The 15253-nt window shown below is 47.6% G+C and overlaps 2 protein-coding genes across 2 annotated transcripts in view; one reads left to right on the plus strand and one right to left on the minus strand.

Annotated features, from left to right (window-relative positions):
• Positions 1–7688, plus strand: part of CAMK1G (calcium/calmodulin-dependent protein kinase IG) — a 9362-nt gene extending 1674 nt beyond the window's left edge. The window contains exons 2-11 of the mRNA XM_009081033.1: positions 1088–1216; positions 1835–1909; positions 2578–2716; positions 2849–2972; positions 3498–3573; positions 4073–4185; positions 5029–5107; positions 5531–5618; positions 6652–7079; positions 7595–7688. Of these exons, the coding sequence (XP_009079281.1) occupies positions 1088–1216; positions 1835–1909; positions 2578–2716; positions 2849–2972; positions 3498–3573; positions 4073–4185; positions 5029–5107; positions 5531–5618; positions 6652–7079; positions 7595–7688 (1345 nt within the window). The remainder of the gene's footprint in view (positions 1–1087; positions 1217–1834; positions 1910–2577; positions 2717–2848; positions 2973–3497; positions 3574–4072; positions 4186–5028; positions 5108–5530; positions 5619–6651; positions 7080–7594) is intronic.
• Positions 7689–10071: 2383 nt separating this feature from the next.
• Positions 10072–15253, minus strand: part of LAMB3 (laminin, beta 3) — a 24708-nt gene continuing 19526 nt past the window's right edge. Inside the window, 7 exon segments of the mRNA XM_009081034.1 lie at positions 10072–10208; positions 10657–10810; positions 11834–12010; positions 12526–12667; positions 13627–13645; positions 13648–13812; positions 15002–15146. Coding sequence (XP_009079282.1) covers positions 10072–10208; positions 10657–10810; positions 11834–12010; positions 12526–12667; positions 13627–13645; positions 13648–13812; positions 15002–15146 — 939 coding nt within the window.

Raw genomic sequence — 15253 nt, forward strand, 5'->3', positions numbered from 1 at the left:
GGAGAGGGAGAGGGAGAGGGAGAGGGAGAGGGAGAGGGAGAGGAGAGGAGGGCAGAGCTGAGTGAGGGTCTGCCTTTGGCTCCCAATCCTCCTCCTCATCACCACTGTCACAGGACCAGACAGAGCCCCCAGTGCCAGATGGGTCTGTCTCTGTGCTCAGCCATCCCACCTGCACAGGATGCTGGATTATTTGTTAGTGGATTACAGGAGATAAAGTATTTCTGCCCTTGTTTATTGGGTTTGCTGTCACAGCATCCCAACCAAAAGGTGTTTCCACAGCTCTCACTTTCCTCACTCTGCCCTCAGCTCCTTGCAGGGCTTTGCAGATTCAGTGGCAAGTTGCATTTAATGGCCATCAATTAATCTGTTGCTCGTTTGATAAGGATTATTGTGAGGGACTGACCTAGCAAAGTATGCACTGTCACTACCCCAAGCCATGTGTTCAGCTCCCTAAGACAAACCTTTAACAGGATTGGGAGCTTTAGCCAAGTTATAAATATCTGCTCATGGCTGAACTCTGACCAGGAATGTACAAGACATTCCCTGTCACTTTGTCACTGAGGGAACACAGGTTTGAGCAGCCTTTGCAGAAAGGAAAGCACATTGGATGCTGAATTAAAATATCAGCTGAGGTTATCCAGTTATTTTGCATCTTAGAGATACAGAATGTTGGGAGATACACCCACACTGCAACATCACTGGGCTGTCCCTGCTGCAGCTCAGCTGTCTCAGACCTCAGTGCTGAACAGAGAAAGGGAAGGAATACCTAAAGACAATGAAGGTTTTGAAGAAACATGATTTATATCATGGAATTTGGCCCTACTACTTCAGCACAGCTCCATGATGAACTGTGCAGAACTGACCTTATCTCTACAGAGAAAATGGTGGGATTTTATCTACATATTGCATCATCTTGCCTTGAATACCCTAAGTTTGGGCTGCTGGAGATACAGTTCTAGCTTTAGAATCAGCATCCACTTAAGTTACTACCACACTGTTGTTTCTTGCTAGTTCTTCTCTCTGGAAGTTCCTTTCCAGCTCACAGCAGCAGCATCTACTGAAATACAACTTCTCCTCCTCTCTGCAGAGGTGCCTTCTCTGAAGTTTTCCTAGTGAAGCAAAGAAGCACTGGGAAGCTCTTTGCTCTCAAATGCATCAAGAAGTCTCCTCTCACAAGGGACAGCAGCTTGGAGAATGAAATAGCAGTGCTGAAAAAGTGAGTAGACACATGCTCTAATGTAAAGTAGAACCAATGTCCTTTCCTAAGATGTGTGGCTCTACAGCAAGAACAATTACTAATTATATACAGTTATCACTGTGAATTAATAGGATAATTTTTTCTCCCATTCCTTGCTGGGTTTATAACCCCAACACAAGCACATTGCCCCAGATTTGGAGAAGGAAATCATAGAATCCCAGAATGGTTTGGGTTGGAAGGATCTTAAAACTCATCTCATTCCACCCCCTGCCATGGGCAGGGACACCTTCCACTAGTCCAGGTTGCTCCAAGCCCCATCCAACCTGGCCTGGAACACTCCCAGGGATGGGATATAATAGAAATAGATGAAGCAGAGCAGCACACAAGGAAAGGAGAACCAAAGCAGATGCTTTTGCAGTCCAAGGAATATTTCTGGTGTAGCTGCTTAAAAATAAAGAGTCTGGTTGGTTCTTGGTGCCCCAAGTGGCATCAACCATCCTCTGCCACACCGGATGAGGGAGATCAGCCCAGTGAACTTTCACTGGTGATTCAAGCAAGATGACTGTTGGATTTTCCACTTCAATAGCCACTTCTGTCTTCACCAGCTTTGTTTCTGACCCACGTTTGTCTTTACAGAATAAAGCACGAGAACATCGTGACTTTAGAAGACATTTACGAGAGCACAACTCACTTCTACCTGGTCATGCAGCTGTAAGTATCAGCACAGCCATTTCTTTGGGGGCCACAGAGGATGAAGAGTGGCAGCTCCAGGGTGATGCAACATATTTCAACACCTACAGGATCCATCCCAACCCCCTCACTGCCCAGGCGAGAGCTGCACGGTTGGAACCAACTTGGACACTTGTCATGTTGTCTTGGCCCATCCTCATTTTTAACAGCAAGTTTCTAAACCAGGATTTGGATCTATTTATGCAAATTAATTCATCACAGTTTAGCAGGGCAGAGACAGAAGCATTTCTAATTAAAGCTGTGCCACGCAGGGTTTCTAGAAATGAAAATGGGCAGAGAAAGTACTCTGAGCTCCCAACTGCTATTGCTCACTGCAAATGTAGCTAAAGGAAGCAAAACTCTATATCCACTTGTGTAGTGGGGATTGGAGGCAGGACTGGATGCCTCCAACTCAGTCCTGACTGGACTTGCCTCAGAACCTTACCCAAATTCCCAACAATCCTTACTGGCACCTTGAAATTACCCCCAGGAACATCCACCAGCCTCAGCCTCACAGAAACTTCTGCCCAAGGAATGGTGGAGTTGCAAAAGGAGCAGAAAATCAGCTTGCCCAACACAAAAGCATGATGAGCTTTGCTTAATTATTTTTTTCCCCCAGTCCTTTGCCTTCTAAACTGCCCTTTCCACAGGGTGTCTGGGGGAGAGCTGTTCGACCGGATCTTGGAACGAGGTGTTTACACAGAGAAAGATGCAAGCATGGTGATCCACCAGGTCCTGACAGCAGTGAAGTACCTGCATGAGAATGGAATAGTTCATCGAGACCTGAAGGTAAGACTTGACCTTCAGGAGCACCTCAGGGAGCTGCTGTGGCTCTTAGCTTGACCTGCTCTGGCCCATGAGCTTTTGCTGTTCCATTCTTCTACCACCAATTTCAGCCTCTGACCCACTCTGTGTTCACAGCCTGAAAACCTTCTTTACCTGACTCCTGAAGAGAATTCTAAAATCATGATTACAGATTTTGGCCTGTCAAAAATGGAACAGAATGGCATCATGTCCACTGCCTGTGGGACACCAGGATATGTGGGTAAGCCAAGGATCAGGAATGGGTTTGTGCTGGTGGATTGTCTGGAAAAAAAGGCTGTTCACATACAGCACATTGCCTAGAGGAAAGGAAAAGAAATACATGATTACATAGATAGCAACATGTCACTCAGAGATGCACTGCATGGACCACAAATACCGGATTATAAGGCAGTGTAGAGACTGAAAAATATCAGAATGCTTAAAAGTGCAAAGGCTAATTCCAAGAGCTATGTATTTATTGAAAAATTCTAAAAATCATTTTAACTCAATGGGATTATGTTTCATGCCCTCCAGGCTGCATTGGCTGGAGCCACAGCTCACTGGGTAAACCTCAGGATGCAGAGATTGTCCATAATGGCATAAAATAGATAAACAAACCACAGACCAATTCAGCTGGTCAATGGGGCTGTTACTGGCTGATCTCTGCAGTGGCACCTCAGAGGCCAAGTGTACAAACTCCTGCTCTTCCCAAAATTGGCTAATTTATCATGGCTTAGAATTTCCATCTGGTTTTACTGTTCTGCAGCCCCTGAAGTCCTTGCCCAGAAGCCATACAGCAAAGCTGTGGACTGCTGGTCCATTGGAGTCATCACCTATATCCTGTGAGTAACAGCAAACAGCATCCCACTCATTTTTCCATGAGTTTCCCAACTCTTCCATCGCTCCCACACCTCTACAGAGCAGCAGTGTGAGTGGGGGCAGTGCTGGACCTGCTCTTTTTCTGCAGCACTGTGTTCCTCCTTTGCACAGGCACAGAAATTAAAGGGATGTGGGGAATGAAGCACAAGAGATGAAAGGAATCCCATTTTCTCCATTATGTGCCTCATCCTATGCTTTGTTTTTTTTATCCCGTTGCCTACAAATATCATTCAATCGTCCTTGGTACTTTTTGTTTCGTTTCCTCCCACACCACTCAGCTCTGTACCAGCTGTGGCTTTGTTGCTGCAGTGAAGTTTTTAATTCTTTTCTGCAGCTTCACCAATACACTTCGCTGTGAGGGGCAGATGGGATAGAGAAGCCTCCTCTGTCACCCCCTCAAGCTGTGGAAGAGCTTGTGCTGATACAGATCATGACACTGAAGGACTTTCTGCTCTGTTCCAGGCTCTGTGGGTATCCTCCTTTCTATGAGGAGACCGAATCCAAACTGTTTGAAAAGATTAAGGAAGGTTACTACGAGTTCGAGTCTCCGTTTTGGGATGATATCTCCGAGTCAGGTAAACTCTGGCACTGGGAATCACTGTGCTCCCTCCTCCTTCCTCCCACCTTCAATCCCAAACTCTGAGACCCATAGCCATGAGCCTGCACCAGCCAAGCCCCCAAACACCCTGTGCTTGCCTAAGCAGGGCTGGGAAGGATGAAGTGTTGAACTGAGTCACTCACACAGCACCAAACCCCCAGACGTGGGATTGAGCTCCCAACTCAGCAGTGCTGGGGGGATGGATGACGCCAAAGCCAAGCTGTACTGGCAGAACTGGGGGTGCTTTGCATCCTGCCTGGAATGCAGCATCCTTGCATGAAGCTGTTGCTAATGTAGCCCTGAATTTCACAAATGATTAGCAAGCTTTGAGTGGGCTTAGGTTTTCCTTGGAAATGTTCATGGTCAGGTTGGATGAAGCTTGGATCAGCCTGGTCTAGTGGAAGGTGTAGCCTACTCTGGAGCCTTTCACTACAAACATCTCCCTTGAATGGAGTAATCACAGACTCATGGAATCATTAGGGTCAGAAAAGACCTCCAAGATCATCAAAGCCCAACCTTCAACTGAATCCCACCATACCCACTCAACCACATCTTCTCATTTTTGAACACTTCCAGGGATGGTGACTCCACCACTTCCCTGGGCAGCACATTCCAGTGCTTAACCACTGTTTCAGTAAAGATTTTTTTTCCTAATATCCAACCTGAATCTCCCCTGGCACAATCACATAGTACAGACACCTCAGGGCTGACCTCTGCAATGTCTACCCACTAGGATTTACCATATCCCGTTAGGATCACATCTTGGAAGAAGGAGAAAATAACCTTTTCTCACTGCTTTTTTTTCACCCCTCCCAAACAGCCAAGGATTTTATCAGACATTTACTGGAGAAGAACCCAGCCACAAGGTTTACCTGTGAAGAAGCTCTGAGGCACCCATGGTGAGTGGACAGGGCCCTGGCAGTGGCTGGTGGCCACAGGGATTGACCAACCCCCACATCTCACTCCTATTCTCAGTGGTAGCTGAGAACAGGGGAGTCTCCCCCACCCCCATTATTAACGTCACCATCTGCCTCAGCCTGGCCCTGGGTGTTTCCTTTTTGTGTGCAAAGAAAGGAAATGATGAATAATTAAAGATGCAATTTGTGCATATCTGCCTCCATAAACAGAGGCAAAGAAGAAATCCCATCCCAAGCTTTTCCAAGCTTTCAAGTGTGTGTTTGTGTTACATTTGGTTGCTGTTTTTCCTTTGGGTTTAATTATTGCTGATTGAACGTACAAAGCAGTTAGCTGCTTCCAGAATGTGGAATGCCTTACAAATGCCATCTGCCTACGAGCCCATTTTCTTCTCTTCCCATCTGCAGGATTAATGGAAATACAGCCCTTCACCGTGACATCTACCCATCTGTCAGTGCTCAGATTCAGAAAAACTTTGCAAAGAGCAAATGGAGGGTAAGTCATTGCTGCTGGGAGCCCAGAGCCATGTCACTAGCAAATACCAGTTGCTGCCATCCAGCAAGAAGCAAGGCTTCAGCTGGTATGGGTAAGCACCCAAAAGCTAGGAACCTCCAAAACTGGATTCTCCAAATTGGAAATGGTATGCAGTTACTGTTTATAGGGGGTTTGGACCAATATGCACTGCTGCAAAGCAAAGATTCACCACAAACATCATGGCATAGTGGCCTTGCCAAGAAAGCTAAAGGGAGGGGGAAAGGATCATAGAACCCCAGAATAGTTTGGGTTGGAAGGGACCTTGAAGACCATCTCGTTTCACCCTCTGCCCTGGGCAGGGACACCTTCCACCAGCCCAGGTGGCTCCAAGCCCCATCCAACCTGGCCTGGAACCCCCCCAGCAATGGCCCAGCCACAGCTTCTCTGGGCAACCTGTGCCAGTGTCTCAGCACCCTCACAGGAAAGATTGTCTTCCATGTATCTAACCTAAGTTTCTCCTCTTTCAGTTGGAACCCATTAATCCTTGTCCAATCACTTATTGCCTTTATACTGAGGGAATGAAATTGGTGCTCCATCAGCAGATCTTTTTGGGAGCTTAATCCAGCTTTTTCCCCTTTCATCCTTGAAGACAAATTGGTACATCATTTTATATCAAGAGTTTTAGCCAATTTAGCTGGAGAGGGAGAGATGTCATAGGAACCACGTGCACAGTAGCATTTTCAATAGTCACATTCACAGTTTAGCTCTTGTCTCCATTTCACACCGAGAGGTAATTTACAGCTGTTCCCCCAATTTCCTCACGTAGAAACAGTCGTAAACTTCAACAGCATCAGCAGTTTGCACTCAATGGAAAATGTGGTGTTTATGCCAGGAATGGCACATCCCACTTTTCAGATGTTGTGCAAACAGTCAGTGCTAACCCACACAGCACTGCACCCCAGTGCAGTCCTCAGCTCAGGGGGACAGTCTGTCCATCCCACCCAACCTGCCATCTCCAGGTGCTCACCAGAGGGGTTTTTGTCTCATTTCCCAGCAAGCCTTCAACGCTGCAGCCGTTGTGCACCACATGAAGAAGCTCCACATGAACGGCCACGCGGCGGCCGAAAGTCCTCACCCTGTCATCCAAGTCTCAGAGGCCTCCAGACCCAACACACCCATGGTGGCCACTGAGCCAGCAGCACCAAGTGAAGACAAGGACACATCACTCCCTCAGGTCTCCACACAGGCCTGTCCAAACCCTCCAACTCAGCTGGAGCAAGACATAGGAATGAGAGAGGAAAAGCTGCAAATCCACCCAGAGAATGGACCACAGCCCACGGGCAGCAGCTTGGTCCTACCAGAAAACCACAGCCCTCCAACCAGAACTTCCTGTGGCTGCAGCCCAGCCTGCATGGGGCATGAGAAAACAAAGACATCCTTCTGCTCCGAGACAGTGCTGCTTAAAAAACCTGCAAAATCCCAGTAGGTATCCAAGTCATTAGCCATAACTTCCAACAAATTATATAGAAATAATCATCACTTGGAAGGAGTTGCCTGGCACATAAGTTGCCAGCCCCAGGTGGAGGTAGAAAGGGAGGAATAAGGAGGAAAGGAAGGAAGAAGCAAATGCTTTGGCTGGCTGGAAGCTGTGCCCAGCCAAGTGTCTTCTGTGCATGTATGAGCATCAGGTGAGGCAAGTTGCCCAGGCTGTGTGGCACAGCTCACTCTGAGCCAAGGCTCTGCTGCCACATGCCATGGAGCACATTTGCCTCTAGAAACTGAATTTCCCAGTGGTTAAAGCTGCTGGTGCCAATTACTGACTGGGGCTGAGTGACCAGACCCTGCCTTTGCTGCAGTGATTCCCACCCAGCTCTGCTTTGCTCTCAGCAGCTCATGTTCTCTACATTAACAACTTCATTTCCCCTGCAGAATGATCATAAATAATTGTTATTTCTCTGTTTTCTTCCTTCTGTTCCAATTCTCCCATTCCCAACCAGTCCTTTCAAATCAGAAGTTCTTGTTCCAATGAAAACCAGTAAACACTCGTCTCACTGTGGCACTGGGCAGACTGGAGTTTGTTTGATCATGTGATGGAAGCAGCCACCAGGCTCCCTACATTGCCAGAGGTAAGTGCTCTGCAATCCAATCACCAGCAGCTTTTAATTAATCCCATTAGGGCTTGAAAAAAAAGGGAAAGGCACAAATAGCAGAGGGATTGTATGTGAAATAAATGGACTTACAGGGGGTTTGGACCAGAAAAAAGCCTTGAACTAAACCACCTTTCAAGGAATGAATCATCTCTCAGCTTCCATTAAGTCCCATCCAGTGACTCTGAATCCAACTTTTACATGACAACAGGGTTGCCCAGAAATGTGGGAGAGGAAGCCAAGCATGGACCTGTCATATCAAACTCTACCATTATTCACAGCTACTCACTGGCAAACACACTGATCCAAACAGCTTCATCAACTGGGATTAGGGTTTTTCACCTGTGACCATGAGCAAAGGACTGACAAGAGATCCAGGGCTGAGCATAGCCAGGATGTCTCTGAGGCCTGAAGGGCCATTCCCTTTCCCAGATTTGGTCCAGGCAGGTGTAAGTAAGGTGTAAGTAAGGTGTAAGTAGCCTTTGCTAGTAGAGAGCAGAGCATGAAGATGCTCATTTTGTAGAGTAAAATAATGAAAGTTTCATCCTGTTTGAGCACAGCTTGGATAAATTCTGTTATCATTTGTACTCCATTGTATTTGAGCAGTAAGAAGCACTGCTATTAGATCCTGAACTAAAGAATGTTCCTCAAAGGTGAGCACCTGCTGGCAGAGCTCTCCTCAAAAGCTACATCAAGTGAGCTCCTTCCTATCATCTCTTGTGACAGTCTCTACTGATGAGATTGTATGAACAGCACTGCGATGTACAAAGGATGATAGAAGAGGCCAATGCAAGTAAGATCTAGTAGAGGCTCCAAAAAGGTCCATTCCAACCATCAGTCATGTAATAACCCTTAGAACTAAGCACACAAAGGGATCTAAGCTGCTCCTAACCCCCAAGCTACTGCTCATTAACAGAGCACATGCTGCTGGTAGCAGTCTGGAGAAACAAAGTTCAATCCTCAGCTGAAATTCTCTCTCTTGCAGAAACAGAAGGGCTGATTTACTCTTTCCTGCACTCTGAAGCCAGACATCACCAGTGCAAACAAGAAAGGAGGCTGTGTCCTGCCAGCAGAGTCTCAGAGAGCAGCAACAGACTGGGGACAGCAGCACATTAGTCCCAGGAATCCATCACTGCAGTGACCTCAGGGGGTTTTTTCTGGGTTGTTAAAACTGGGAGAAGGCAAGGGCAAGTCTGAGGTTCCTGCTAGCATATCCACTGTATATTATCCATACAGCATTGCTCAGTGCTATAAAGCTTTTGTTTTCTGTATCTTGTTTAGTTGTCCAATGCATAAATGCACTGCACAACATCAACCCCACAAACCAAAGCCATGCAGAGTTCTACTCAGTGGCAGGTCAGTTATTTTTACAATTTTCACCCTACTCACTCCTTGGGGGTTGGTTATTCCCAGGCTTTGTGGAGTTCAACATCCTCCAGCTGCCCAGGCTGCCCAGCTCTCACTGCAGCTACAAAACAAGAGACAACCTGCTAGCAACTTCCATATGTCTGATAATAACACAGCAAGGTCTCAGTTCCCTGCTTCTGAGTCTGTAATTGCACAATAAATACTTGCTTAATAAAGCTGAGGTTTGTTTTGTAAAGTGCCTCTTGGTTATTCATAGAAATCTGATGTGGAAATGCTCTGTTAAGCCCCTGCTAAAGCATTCCCTGTGCTGCCACACGACCTGCTCCCACTGGTGTTTCTCCTGGCAAAGTGTTCCATGGTAAATAAGCAGATTGTGGCAGAAAGTCAAACAAGATATTTGACTTCACCTTCGAGGATGAGATTGTGTTTCTCTTACTTGCACAAATATAGGTATGTTGTATAGAGGGAAATACAATTCTCTGTTTCTACAATCTGGTTATTTCAGGTATGACCAAGGAGGGAAGTACTGAAGCAACTTTGAAGGATTAACTGCAGCAGAGATAAAAAGCTGTAAAAGATCCCACATGAGGGTTTTAATTTGAACAGTGAAATTCAGCTTAAAGAGCTTGAATTGCCTAAAACAAGAAAAATAAAATAAAAAAAAGTCTTGGTTTATAAACCCCTCTGGAAATAACAACTTGGGAATGTTTTTCTGTGCCATGGGAGATGATGTCTCTCCCCCTTTCTCCTCCAACCACTGGGCAGCTTCAGCCAGTCCAACCCTCTCCATGGGGTTGCTCCTTTGGTTCAGTGCAGCTATTTTCCAGAGGTACGGAAATTCAATTTGCTAAAAATAGTGATAATGGGCACATGAAAACTCCAGCTGGAAAATGGGAATAAATAGAGCAGTCAGTGTCTGCAGAGGAGGCAGGAGATGCCTCTGGAGCGTGGTGACTTGCTCAAGAGCAGCTCTCATAGTAGGCAACTCGTCTTTCGATGGCATCTCGGATCCTTCCCACCTGCTCCTCCAGCCCAGACAGCCTGGCTGATTTGGCCAGCAAAGCCTTGTTTCTCTCCTGAATTTCTTTCTCTAAAGCTGAGGAGAGAGGGCATAAAACAATGATCAGACAAAGAGCAAGCATCATAGCCATTGCCCTCCCCAACAGGCTGCACTGAGCCTTCCCCTCCCTCCTGCACAGCTCTGGTGGGGTGAAAAAACCAACCTCTGCATTTCCTCATTTTCCCCCTCAAAACAACCCTCCAACACAAGTAGTCTCAGCAAAGCCTTTAGTTTTGAATGCTTAAAAATGGAAGGGAGTGTATGGAGGAAAATGGGGGCACAGTGGCATTTCCAGGTGAGGGTTCCCTTCCCTGGTGGCACCCTTGAAAACTCTTCAGCTTTCTGGCCCAAAACCACCAGATGCAGCCCAAATCTCACCATCTCACTGCCAAAAGTACACTGTCTTGCTCCTAATTTCTTCCCTTCCCACTGTGAGATTCCAAAGCTCTTCCCCAGTGCATGAGATGATTACATCGAGTCTTACTTTCCATCTGGACCATGATGGCCAAAGTTTCCTCAAGCAGATCCTGTGCCTCATTCCTTATGTCCTGCACCCTGCTGCCCTGCTCTCCCAGCACTGGGCTCTGCTCCATCTTGCTCTTCACCTCTGTGTACAATTGCTTCACTTGTTTAAAAGCCTGTGGAAAAGCAAATAAACAGCACAGGTAGGATCAAGCAAAGAGACTGTGGAGAAGAGGATTTTCCAATGTTCAATCCAGTTTAAATATTAAATGGATAATGCATTAGAGCTTTGTATCATGCAAATGTGTGACAGTTTGAAATGCACTCAAAGGCTGACTGACAGCTCCAGGGGCTACTCAGCAAAGGGCATTAGGATTGAATCAAAGAATTTAAGGGTTGGAATGGACCTTACAGATCATCCAGTCCCAACCCCTGCCCTGGGCAGGGACAGCTCCTCACTAGATCAGGTTGCTCAAGGCTCATCCAGCCTGGATTGAACACCACCAGGGTTGGGGCAGTCACAGCCTCCCTGGGCAACCTGTGCCAGTGTCTCATCACTCTCACAGGAAAAAACTTTTTTCTGATATCCAACCTAAGCTTCCCCTCCTTCAGTCTGAACCCATTGCCCCTTGTCCTGTCCCTGCAGTTCCTAACACAGAGTCCCTCTCCAGCTCCTTGTAGGCTCTTCAGAGAGTGACAAGTTGCTCTGAGGTTTCCACACAACCTTCTCTTCTCCAGGCTGAACAGCCCCAACTCCCTCAGCCTGTCCTCACAGGGAGATGCTCCAGTGCCCTTAGCAACTTGGTGGCCTCCTCTGCACTTGCTCCAACAGTTCCATGTCCTTCTTATGTTGAAGACACCAGAACTGTGTGCAGTATTCCAGGTGGGTCTCACCAGAGCAGAGTAGAGGGGAAGAATCACCTCTTTGCCCTGCTGCCCACACTCCTGTGGATGCAGCACAGGATTCCATTGGCTTTCTGGGCTGAGCTCACACTGCAGCTCAGGGTGAGAAAGGCCTTGGAAAAATTCAGCAGTGGATACTGCAGCTGATGAACAAGAAGTGACGTGCCAGCACACGAGCCACAACCTGAACACAAAAACCTCCTTGCCTTGCTCAGAGATGTGCCAGGACACAGCTGGCTGGGCTGGCTGGTGCCAGCAGGGAGTGGGGCACAGCTGTGACACCCCAGAACCAGTACCTGCTGGGCCCTCCTGGCCTGCTGCTCTGCTGTCCCTGCTGTCTGCTGTGCATCAGTGGCCCTCAGGTGGTTCTGGTTGACCTCAAGCTGCAGCTTCAAGAACTTCTCTGCCAGCCCATCCAGCTGCCCCGCGATGGATGCCACGTTCTTCTCGGCTGGACCAAGGACAGCCTCGATCTAAAGGAGGAAGAGATTTTTTAGGAAGAGAGTGCTCAGGCATTGGAATGTGCTGCCCAGGGAGGTGGTGGATTCACCATCCCTGGAGGTTTTCAAGCTGAGACTGGATGTGGCACTTAGTGCCATGGTCTAGTGACCACAGTAGGGTTGGACTCAGTGATCTTGGAGGTCTCTTCCAACCAGGTTGATTCTATGATTCTATGATAAAAGCACAGTGCTCTATGTTAAGAGGGAAATCACAAGGATTTTCCTCTGCAGGGACCAGCTCTGCTGGCTGATGGTCACAGCACAGACCTGGGGGCTCAGCAGCACACAGGGACTGCTCCCTGCACAGCCAAGGCTCCAGCAGAGACCATGACTGGAGTCTGAAGAACACACAGTCAAGGCACACTTTTACAGCAAAGCTTCTCCAGATCCTACATCCCTGCTGGGCTGGTGCAGGACTCCACAAGAGGGAAGTTCCAAGGTGATCAGGGCACAGGATTGTTACTGGGAAGTCACTGGGCACCACTTACTTCATCGATGCGCTCACGGATGAAGCGAAGGGGAAAGCTAGAACCTCTGATAGTGTCCTGAGCCTCCTGGAGCACTCTGTCTGCTTGCTGCAGATTCCTCACCACCTCTTCCACGTTGCCCTCCACAGCATTTGCTCGGTTCCTGGAGAAATGTGGGAAACAACCAGGAGTGAGTGTAGGTAGCTGCATGGACTGGAAGGTAAAATAAGGAATCTTGAGAAGCAAGACAGGATTGATCCTGAGAAGGTCATGATGTCCCTCCCCCAAAAGCCACAAACCCACATGTCTGGTCTCCAGCAGGTTCCCTTTCAACAGAAGTGTTAGTTCCACTTCACAGCCCCAAGCAAAAGAGACAAACTGAGAAAGGGAGAGAAACACCTTCCCTTCAGACAAGTCAGAAACATTTATTTTCTAGTGGTGCATGAAAAAGGACCAAAGGGAAAGCAATAACCACTGAACCAGTTTCAGTGAGTACTTTTCTGCTCACAGTGGGACCATTGTAGCAAGCCAGACTCCTTTGTCTCATCACTTCCAGCAGGTTAAGCAGGTGTCAGACACCATCAAGGAGTTTACACACTTATCCCACTAACCTTCTCACTGAGATATCACTGCAAGTCAACATGTGACAAAGTAGATACTCCAAATTCACAAGGACAGTCTGTAATTACTTTTTAGGGGACCATAGGATAATCCTCCCAACTTTCACCCAGAAAACAAATAGCCCATTTAATCTCCTCATGCTCACTTGTGCAATTAGGATGTAGGTCACCAATATCAAGTAATACCAGGGCAACCCTGTCATCTCCCAACACAGGGACTTGAGATAAGGGAAAAGCCTCCATTCCTCTTGTTCTGGTGTCTCTAACAGGATCTATTCTCAGCAGCCAAACTTATTCATATTGGGGCCCCAGGGAAGTGTCTAGAGGCTGCAGACTCATTCCTTTAGGCACTGGATGGACACAGAAGATTCTGGCCTAAAACTTTCTATTGTGCAAGTCAGCACAGCTCAGGCAGAGTGAGATTTCAACCCAGCTGAAAACCACCACGTTCACTGCAGCTGAGTGACCTTCAGCAGCCAAAGGCCCTTGACCCCCAACCAACCTGGCTTGTTCTGCCTCAAAAAATCCTCAGCTGTCTGGCTGAGGATGCTCTCTGGGCACTGCAGCTGAGTTGCCAACTTTTGGATCTCAGTCATTTTCCTCAGGACTGCAGCAGCATCCGTGGGGAGACGTAGGGAGAGAACTGACTCACTGATTTCCTGGAGAATGGCAGGATCTGTGTCCTTGTCTGCAGAGCAAACAGACAGCCAGCATCAGGGATGGGAGAGGAGAAAGGTGGGAGTGCAAACACAAGGGAGGAGGAGGGCAGACATCCAGCTGTGCATGCTCTCACGCACAGTCTCCTCATTTCAGACAGCTCCAGGATCCACCCTGAATTAATCTCCTTGAATTCAATGTACTTCTCGTTCACATCAGCAAAACTTCCAGGAAAGGACTGCAATGATACCTTTAATTTGGCAATGAGAACACCATGGCTGAGCCCAGAGCACAGTCAGGCAGACCTCACTGAGCAAATGAGGGTGTGTTTCAAGACAAGCCTTTTTTGATTTCACAAATAAAAGTTAATAAATCAGAAGCAGCCAGAGCCCGAGGGACATTAGCCCAGCGATTAGCTCAGAAACATCTTCACTCATCATTAACACCAGGCAGCATCAAATGACCTGGTTTTTGTCTTCAGCTAATGCTCATGAGGCTCATTATGTTATTACAATCTGGCTGTGAACAATAAGTCATCCCATCACTTGGTAGGACAACAAGGAATTCTCATCTGATTAATAGTCTGCTCCAGAGAAGGGTCATCTGTCTGTCTCTGATCAGTGAGTGTGGCCAGAAAATATCTCTGCATTGGGTCACTGCCACTGGCAAATCCTTGGAGAGCTGTGGGGACAGGTTTGTCCTCCAGCCCTGGAGAAGACACAGAGCAGGACTCAGAGTGAGCTGCTGCCTGTGCTATGTACAAAAGAGCATCTCCTCCACAGCTTCCCACTTCTGTTAATTCAGTTCACCTTTTTAGAGGTGATATTTGAGAGCAATTCCTGTGAGGAGGAGGATGGAGACAAGTGGGGGCTGGTCTCTTCTCCCAGGCAATAGGACAAGAGGAAATGGCCTCAAGCTGTACCAGGGGAGGCTCAGGTTGGACATCAGGAGGAATTTCTTCACAAAAGGGGTTGTCAGGCATTGGAAGGGGCTGTTCATGGAGGTGGTGGAGTGACCATCCCTGGAGCTGTTCAAGGAACAACAGGACATGGCTCTTAGTGCTCTGGTTTAGTTGACAAGACGGTGATAGGTCACAGGTTGGATGTGATGATCTTGGAGGTCTTCTCCAACCTCAATGATTCTGTGATCACTGTAAGAACTAGATTTTTTCCATGCACAAACCAGCCCACACACACATACTTTCCAGCTGGCAGAGCTACCTGACAAGAAGTTCCTAACTTGCTGGATGAACTTCTGGATGCGCCGCACGTCTCCCTCGACCTGGGTCCTGGTCACACTCATCTGCTCCACCAGCCGCCGAGTGTTGCTCTGGATCTGACTTGCAGACAGCTCTGCTGTTTTAATCTGCAAACAACAATAACCTGATGGAGTCATTTCTCCTTGATCTGGAACCCCAAAGCTCTGCCTCAGCTCTGAGTGAACCAGGCAAGGCACTTGGAAATGATGCTCTT

The sequence above is a fragment of the Acanthisitta chloris genome, unplaced genomic scaffold, assembly GCF_000695815.1.
Source record: "Acanthisitta chloris isolate BGI_N310 unplaced genomic scaffold, ASM69581v1 scaffold1408, whole genome shotgun sequence".
Taxonomy (NCBI): domain Eukaryota; kingdom Metazoa; phylum Chordata; class Aves; order Passeriformes; family Acanthisittidae; genus Acanthisitta; species Acanthisitta chloris.